The 9,667-nt window shown below is 37.3% G+C and overlaps 1 protein-coding gene across 5 annotated transcripts in view; it reads left to right on the top strand.

Annotated features, from left to right (window-relative positions):
• FAM172A (family with sequence similarity 172, member A) overlaps positions 1–9,667 on the top strand; it is a 357,065-nt gene that overhangs the window by 163,603 nt on the left and 183,795 nt on the right. For all 5 annotated transcript variants that reach the window (XM_014543960.1, XM_014543961.1, XM_014543963.1 and 2 more), the window contains one exon: positions 8,950–9,069. In XM_014543960.1, the coding sequence (XP_014399446.1) occupies positions 8,950–9,069 (120 nt within the window). The remainder of the gene's footprint in view (positions 1–8,949; positions 9,070–9,667) is intronic.

Raw genomic sequence — 9,667 nt, 5'->3', positions numbered from 1 at the left:
GTGCAGGTGAATGGGGTTCCTGGCTGGCAGGCCACTGACAGCAAGCTTCTGTGAGGAATGGGGCTGCCTCCTCCCTACTGTCAGGGTCTGGTTTGAAGGCCGGCCATGCCCCCTGTTGGGCCAGACCCAGAGTTCTACCATGCCGTGACCTCCACCTCAGCAACCCAGGACTGACTGCCCCTGGGTGCTCCTGGCGTTCCGAGGGTGGGTTCTTCCCTCAGGCCTCTCGAGAAACAGCTCGGGGAGGGCGCAGCCCTTGGCAAGGCAACCCAGGACTCAGTACTTCCACGCTCAGCTCCGAGGGCGGGTTCCTGCCTGAAACCTCACCCTCCGGGAAACAGCTCCAGGAAACAGCTGGAAGAGGACGCAGCCTTTTCCAAGACAACCCCTGCAGGACTGACTTCCTTCCAGTTGGTCGCACCTCGGGTTGTGATGTTACACCCAGGGTTTTTATATAAGTAGATGGTTGTAGTTTTACTGTAGCTTCAACCCTCACCCCCACAAGACTGAAGCACTCATTTCCACATCTCCTCTAAGTGTTGACGGCTGACAGCACTTGAGCAAGTTTTTATATCATGTTTCTGTTGTTTTTATATCATGTTTCTGTTGTTTTCATATCATGTTTTTGTTGTTTTCATATCATTTTTGTCATTTTTATATCATGCCACTGTTGATATATCCTTTTGTTACTGTTTATTTATTAATAAATTTATGGCCTTTTTGAGCAAGTTCAAAAATTAAATCTTTCATCAAATCCCTCTCTCCTGGCATTGATTTCAAGGGAAGAGAACCACCAGGCCCACAATTGTGCTTCCTTCTTGGAGGGTAACAGTTTCCAATGACTGTTGAGTGTCTGTTTTCCTTACCCCAATTTGGGAGAACACTGTAGGAGCTGAGGCTTTTGTGTGGGCAGGACAATTATTGTTAGACTAGAGACCTGTTGCACAAAGAGATTCGTGCAATAGGCCTTCCTTTCCCCTGGCTGCTGGCACCGGTTTTCCTCCAGAACCCGGCACCCAGGCCTTCGCTCTGGCCGGGCTCCAGCCGGAGCCGGCCCCGGAGCCGTGAGGCTTCCGCTGCTCTGCCGGCCCCGGGGAGTTGGAAAGTAATCCAGAGTTTACTTTTGGATATGTTAGGCATGAAATAGCTGAAATTCAAATATGTTTGATATGGGTCTGAATACTGATTCTGTGTCAGTTATATTCATTATGAATGGGTTCTGTTCATAATAATTTATAATTATTAATATAGCCATATTGACAAGTACTGTAGACTTGAATCTATCATCAAGATGATGGCTGTCAATAATATTTTGATACCTAAAAGATAGGGAAAATTTATAGTTTCAAGATATCTCCAGTTTATAGATTCTTTTATCTATTTTCATTATGTTTAAATTGAATCTCATAAAATTGCCATCTTAAGATAAAAAATATCTAATATGGGTAATTTTTTATGGTTCAGTTTAATACTAGAGGCCAAATAATGGTTCTTTATTTTTGAAGATGTTTTCATTATATGTATGCTATACCATCAGATTTTATGCATTCATATATACTTCTGGTCCTTTCATCATCATTAAACACAAATGCACACACTTTGTAAAAGACAGCACATTTAAAATATGCCAAAATGAAATTTTAAACCAAATTATTTTACTGGATTAAAATTACATTACAACTCATGTAACATTATAAAATATATTTTAACCACAAGTGTTCTTATGAATGTATTTTTTCTACACTAATGTCTGTGTTATTCATGTACAAAGGAGTTTTAAATCGCAGAATAATCTAAAAGTTTAAAACTGAAGCATAAATTCCCTTCTGTGTGTCTTTGAGAATTAGGGCCATATGGTATTTGTATTTCATTTCTTCGGGAAGGGTACCCTACTGGCCAATTCCTAAAAATATAAATGTTATTTCGTCTTATACCTATGTGTGCAAGATGGTAACTTATATTTTTGCATCCTCATAAATTCATCTTCCTTGGATATCTACCTTCCATTTGGATTTTATTGAGCTATATTTTGCTTAATGAAAAGTCTTAGCTTTTTAAATGAAACAACTTTTGCTTGTAAATTTTATCATAAAAGGTAAATATTTATATTAGTGTTTCTTCAGATGATATTTTCAGTGGTTGAACTAAGGTAGCTGGTGTAGGGTGGAGTGGAGTGTGTATGTGTGACATATGTGACACAATTGAAATCAGTGACATAGGTATGTGTTAAAGTAAAAAACAGTGGATATTTCTTATTCATAAAGATATTTTCTTAGTAGATAATGCTTACCAGTATAACTATAGAACCAATTATATGAAGTAAAATAAAATAATCTTGAAGTTTAATTTTTAAAATTGGTCATTTTTACAACCATTAAATTTTTATTTTACCTTGCCTAAAATCAGTTATAAGTTTAAAGCATGTATTATAGGAACACACTTATTTTAGAACTTTGTAGCAACAGGTAAGCCAAAGGAAAATCTGTCAGATTTGGCAATGGTTCAGAAAATATGTGAACCTGTCACTGTAAGCAGTCTCAAAGGGCGAAATGCTTTACAGGAGCTAATTAACCTTAGGAAATAATTACGCAAATATGCAAATGTTGTTTAGATAATTCCATGTGTTATCAGCTCAGGTAGTCCATCATAAATGCAGACCTTGCAATGCCTAGGTAGTAGAATCTGGCATAGTTGATAAGGCTTTGGTTACTGCATCAATTCTATTTGGCATTTAACGATTAATGATGGCAAGAGTACATCAGGAAATTCAACCTGTACTCTAAATACAGCTGAATTCCACAGTTTAAATGTCCTATGCATTCTGCCACCAGCAAAGTCTAATTAATGGATTTACGTATTTTCTTTTCATGCACTTTGTGCATTTGCATATTCTAAAATCATCCAGCTTGAAGTTACTCAATACAAAATGAACTCTAATGTGAAATTCATGGAGAACCTGTAGAATAGATTTAGTATGTTTGCATTTCTGTAATTGAGGCATATTAGAAAGTCTTTCATGTTGAAATCTGTTTAGTCTCAAAATACACTGCTGGTAATATACACCTGCTGGGTTATGGTTTATAAATAAATAATGATTGTGGACACAATGTGGGCTGCGGGTTGGAATGACACAAATTTACCTTGGAACAGCATCACCTCATTTATAAAACTGTGATTTTAGTAATGTAGTATGTCAGAAATATATATTAAAAACCACTCCAGGTATATTAATTCCTGTGCTACCGTTATTGTGCTTAACTGTTGTCAGAGGCAGTAAATATTTGGCAGAATGTGTTACATCTTAGAAATATGGGGATCTGGCTCTCTTAAACACAGTGAATAGTAAAAAACCATCATTTTTTGAAAGCCTTGGGAAATAGTCACATAATGGAAGCCAGGTTTTTTATAACTGAGGTTTATGTTCTTTATCATCTTTTTAAAAATTTTTGAATAAAACTAATTAATTCAAAAAATGGAATTCACATAGCATCATTAACTTTCCTTTGATGACTCAGGATCACTACTGTTCTTGTCAGTTGCTGGGCTTTAACAGCAGTACTGCTCTTACATTGCTCAGTAACAGGTATCTCGGGCTATTGCGCACTCTGTGCTCTTCTCATTTTTTTGGCTTTTCTGTTTAGTTACTATCAAACTTTTAGCTATCAATTCTTACTCATAATTAAACCTATTTGAAGCAGCCCTTTTGATATGCTCCTTGGAAATGTGTGGTGGGTTCAGACCAGGTACTAGAATTTGGTACATGAAGGTGCAGAGACACTGCTCAGATGCTGATTCCCCCTAAGAAGCCAACAGTAACCATTCAGTAGGATTTGATTTTTTGTTTACTTGTTTTATTATAAAAAGCATGCCATTTGTAGAATTTTGGAGAGTTCAGAAAAATGTAAAGAAGCTAAAATTAGAAAATATTCATAATCCCATAATCCATAGGCAGCTCAGCTGTTTTTAATATTTTTGACTTCTAGTCTTTTTCAAGCCTTTTCACTTAGTGAATTATAACACATATAAAATTAGATGAACTGCGTGTCTTACTTTGTAAACTCATTGAATACCTATATAATATTTCCTTAGATAAACTATAATTTACTTAAAATTTATTTCTGCATTACTAGAATTTAAGCTTTATCCAGATTTTTGCTTTTATAAGTGAGACAATGATGAACATCTTTGAACATCTATCATTGCCACATTCCAGATTACTAGAAGCTTGATTCCTAAATGGAGTTTAATACTTCTTTGTCTTGGTGTTTGAAACTCACTTCATATTTTGTCAATGGTATCATTGCCATTAGACCTGGCATCATTAGTCATTTATTAAATGCCTGTAGAATGCCTTGTATTTATAGTTTGAATTCGAAAGAGTATCTAACTCCAAATCTGGTTTTAAAACCTTATATTTTAGAAGGAAGGAGAAATGACTTGGCAGATTAAAGAAAAAGCAGAATAGAGAAGAACCAATGAAATAGTACAGGAATAAATTTAACCTACCGTAACTAATAGGAGAGCTGACAGGTAAACGTAAGCCAACAATATTTTGCAGTAGTTTTAAACAGGCATGCAAATAGATGTAAATACTTTCTGTATATTTCTTGTAAGATGTTGTGTGTCAAAGGTTGGCAAAATCCTTTCCCCATCTGTCAGATGAGAATCTGACCTTCAGTTAACTTTCTACCTCTGTCCCTGGTAACCTAATAAGAAAGTGTCTTAAATTGGGTTTCCCAGGTAACAGATTTTGAAGTTGCATGCTGGAAGTTCATTGGGGAGTTTTTGGGATCCGCACTTGTAAGGGAGTAGGGGGGAAAAAGGAATTTCGAAGGAGGATCTGAACTGCCCTGCCATACAGTCACAACAAAGGCCTCATCCAAATCTATCCTGACCTCTGCATCTGGGATGGCTCTTGAGGCAAGAGATAGGGCCCTTATAGATCCACATCATCGCAAACAGTCATTGAATATAAGTTGCCTCAGAAGTGGGACTGTTAATTTAGACAATTTAACTTTCTTTGGGTGGGAACAATTCCTAGTCAGTGCCTCAGTTAAAGCTAATCAGGGCCAATACTCACACAGCTCAGGGAATGAGTGCCATATAACTAAAAGGAGATCTGGGAAGCGTACCACACCATCCACTGTGGAGTGGTTGGTAGGCAACATTGCCTATGGTAGAAAATCACTTTGGATCGGTAAACTGGATTAGAAGGAGATATAGACTATACATACTATAGCTTTGATCTTCCCCGGGGGTAGTAATTCTTGTAATTGGGCATGTTCCAAAGAGGCAGGAACCCGGGAAGCCATGCCTATGGAGTTGTTGCAAGAGGTATTGGCTTCTGTGGGCTGTAAGACTTTTAAGTCTGGTTCCCTCATTGCTGAGCTAGCACCCCCTGGCCAAAGGGCAGAACTCCTGGAAGTCCATGTGGGCTGCTACTGGAACTGCTGCGAGGCTCTCACCAAAGGTGCTGCCCTAAAGGCAACCTGTCATTTCTACCCCGTATTTTGTAGGGTCAGTGGCTGTCAAGTGTGGCCCAAATTATTTACTTGTGCTTATAGATGACCCCATATTGTAGACATTTTTCAATCGGTTCTTAACTTTTTAGAAAATTTGCTTTTAAAACCTAAAACTAATGAATAATGTAATGATCTTAGAGTGGTGCTGAAAATATTTAAGTACTTAGGGCACATGAATACTTGAGGTTTCTTTTTGCTACTGCTGACAGGCCATTATTAAACAGATGTTGTCTCCCCTATAGTACAGAAAAGAATCAGTGATAATACTAATCTCTGAAAACAGTAGTCTTTATATGTGAACAGTGGAAAGAAGTGTTTGTTCTTAGCTCTCCTTTAGTCATAGATGGGTCATTTGGGCCTGTTTGGCAGTTTCCCTCATATGCTGTGAGTCACAAAGTTTTGCTAATTCTTCTCTTGCAATGACTCATTCCATCCCTTTCCATTCACTCTGCTGCCACCCCAAGTAGTATTTATAGTCTTTATCACTTTATATATGTGGATTATGGAACATGCTGCCTTGAAAGTGCTCTCTGCCTTTAGGTTTTGTCTTATCTGAGCTGCATTATCTGTGAGATCTCAGACTGAATTCCATGATAGAGTTTTGTCTAGCGTTTACAGACTGTTAATGTGAAAACCAAATTTTCCTGGAGCCTATATAACGTCTCAGGAAATAGTGAGAAGAAAGGCTAGAAAGACAGGATTAAAGGGAAAGAGTAGAAGAAATTAGACTACTTAGGAATCTATTGTAAGAGGACCCAAACTGAGGTTGGAATGGAAAGGATGGGACAGGTAGGTTCTCAAAGAATTGGTGATTGTGAGAAGAAAGCGGGGAGAACCTCACTGTGGTCAGATCATATGGATTTATAATGTGTCCATTGGACTTGGTGTCGGGAGTAGGGAATGTAATACTTCTCAGATACTACTGCCCCTTATATCTTTATGTAACACCTTCACGAAATTGCAAACACATTAAAGAGCAGGATCATGGCTTGCTTCTTCTTGTCCTTACACACCCACTTCCAGTACAGAGTATCATGGGAACAGTAATCTAATCTTCTATATGTCTTTATTCTGTCAATTCATAAAAGAAATTTATTACCATCACGGGTTTTTAAGAGTGTTAGTTCTGCCAGCCATAGCATGTAGAAACTCCATCTGTTTTGTGTTTACATTTCTTTCTCTTTTGGGGTGGTGGTGGTGGTGGTGGTGGTGGTGGTGGTGGTATTGGAAATGGGTTTTTTGCATTTTTTATTTTTCAATTACAGTTAACTTTCAGTATTATTTTGTATTGGTTTCAGGTGTACGTCATATACTTCACAAATTGTCTCCACCCTCCCCGTTATTTCCAGTACCCACCTGTCACCACACATAGTTATCACAATATTATTGACTATATTCCCTATACATTGCTTTCATTGTGAGATAAAACTATGAAGACCAGGTGTCTGGGTTTTGTCTGGATTGTCTGAATTTAGACCTGTTCTCCCAATACAATTTGTATTTCTGTATATGACTACAAAGTTGTAAGTAATCATCCTGAAGATAAATATTTTTTTCATTTATTACCCTAAGATTTAATGAACAAGACACAGCTCTTGGTCTCAAGAATTTGCTAATCTAGCAAGCAATTAGCAATAGAAATCATTCAGTGCAATAATGGGAGCATGCACAGATGTTATTGTGGGACATTACCTATCTTGGGGGATAATTGGGGAGACTTTTGATAGAAAGTGATGCCTCATTTGAGTTCTGAAGATAAGTAGGAGTTATGTAGGTGAAGGAGGTGAGTGAAGTGAGGGCATGGCACAGGTGTCACTTTGGAAACAAAGGAAATAGTCCAGAGACAAGAAAAGTATGGCGCGGATAGGTTACTGCAAGTTGCTTCCTGCAGTTGGAACACAGAGAGTGTTCTCTGTTGTCTCTCATGGTGGGAAATGGGTGTCTTTTGGATCATTGTGTTTTGCAGGGCAATAGTAAGACATAGTTCAAGGCAGAAGCCAGATCATGAAAGGTCTTAATGTCATGTATACTGAGTTCGAACTTGATTCTGAGGGCAATGAAGAAATTTTGAAGGGCTCTAAGCAGGAAGTGAGTAATGTGGCAACATGATCATATTGCATTTTTGAAAAGTTGTCCTCACTACAGAACTAGACAGAGGAGCATTTAAATGGCCAATTCTAGAAGCAGGGAAAGTGGGCTGGAGACCATTGCCAACATCAACGTGTGAAGTAATAGGGCTTGAGCTAAGCCAGAGGAAATGAGAATGGCAAGAAGGGGATGGGTTAAGAGACAAGTGGGGACAGAATCAACAGCATTTTAATGATTGATTATATGTGGAGTTTGAGGAAGAGAGAAATAAAATACGATTCTCAGAATTCAGCTGGAAGTGGGGAGCAAAAACAGTGACATAGGTTCACAGAGGATGTTCTTAGCCTAGTGTTGAATTGGTTGAGTTTGAATTATCTTTGGGACATCCAGAGGAAATGATTTGGTCTGCAGCTATCGAGAGAAATTTAGGGCAGAGATAGATATAAGGGAACAACAGCTTTTAGGTGGCAAGTGAAACAATTCATATGGACCTTCTTAGGGAATTTATCTTTTGGTGTTAAAGCTTCCAGGAAATATTTGTACAAAACATTTTCACGATGTTTAGTTTTTAGCAGTTTGTTTTCTAATCAGTATTATTTAGCTCTTTAGGTATTTTTTTTTCCTTTTCACATTATTCAGGTTTTATCACAATATGTGTCCCTTATAGAAATAAACACAAGAAAATGAAGTTCTTATAAAACTCTTGGAATTAAAGCAGCATGCATACATGCATTAAGGTTTAACAATTTAGGGAAATATGAAAGGCTTTGGGTTTATATGTTTAGATTTCTCCCAGTTCTAGAAAAATAATTGTATGGAAAATTTCTTTCTTAATGTATATTTTAAATGATATAAATAGAAAATATTTGTTGCTGATTTCTGCTTATTTTCAGCTTACAGAGACACTTAAAAATGTATAGTTCAAATAATTTAATATAAATATTTTCAGATACACATATAGAATTATACCTGAATTTTTTAGTGTTACAGTTTTATCATAAGACCACTATAATTTTCTGCTATGCAATGAATATCCTTAGATATATTTTAATATCTCAGATATACCTAGAATGCACTATTCTCTCAACAATGTGCTTATTTTAATATTTTGTTTCAAAAGACTATAGTAGCAGTTAAGTTTAGCAATATTTTAATAATAGTATAATACTAATTTATTTTCTAATTTGAATTTTTAAAGTAGTCCTTTTGTGTTATTATTTTGAATAAGCCATAACCATCTTATTTCTTAGGCTATATAAGCAAGCACGTAACTTAATTTTTGATGACTCTGATAGTAATTAGATACAGTATTTCATATATGATATTTCTTTTTTTACAGGACAATGGTTCTCCTGAAGAACATGCGATCTATGTGTGGGACCATTTCATAGCCCAGTCGGCAGCTGAGAATGTATTTTTTGTTGCTCACAGCTATGGAGGACTTGCTTTTGTTGAACTAGTAAGTGCACGTTTAACTCTAGTTTTAATCCCCAAACTTTCTGTAGGTTTATCGCCTCCATTCCCTTTTTGTTGGCATAATTACTGTAAATCACTTTATTGTGGATGAAAATACTTTTTGAGTAAATAATTTTATTCTGTTTAAAAAGACTATACTTAATTATTTTATTTTGGCAGAGCTTTAAAATACTAATCAGAACGCTTTTTGCCTATTCCTTATCTAATCATAACTTTTTAATTTATACATTATAGCCCCAGTTTCTATACATTTTATGATATCTATGTTTCCTGTCTTATGTGTATATCATTGATATATATATATATATATATACACACACACACACACACACACACACACACACTAGAGGCCCGGTGCACAAAAATTTGTGCACTCTGGGGAGAGAGGGGGTCCCTCAGCCCGGCCTGTGCCCTCTCGCAGTCTGGGACCCCTCGGGAGATAATGACCTGCTGGCTTAGGCCTGCTCCCGGGTGGCAGAGGGCAGGCCCAATCCCTAGGTGCAGCCCCTGGTCGGGCTCAGAGCAGGGCCGATTGGGGAGTTGGGGCGCCGCCCCCTGTCATGCACAGAGCAGGGCGGATC

This window comes from Myotis brandtii, unplaced genomic scaffold, assembly GCF_000412655.1.
Source record: "Myotis brandtii unplaced genomic scaffold, ASM41265v1 scaffold344, whole genome shotgun sequence".
Lineage (NCBI taxonomy): Eukaryota > Metazoa > Chordata > Mammalia > Chiroptera > Vespertilionidae > Myotis > Myotis brandtii.
Note: the sequence above shows the minus strand (reverse complement) of the source record. Positions and strands in the feature narration are given on the sequence as shown.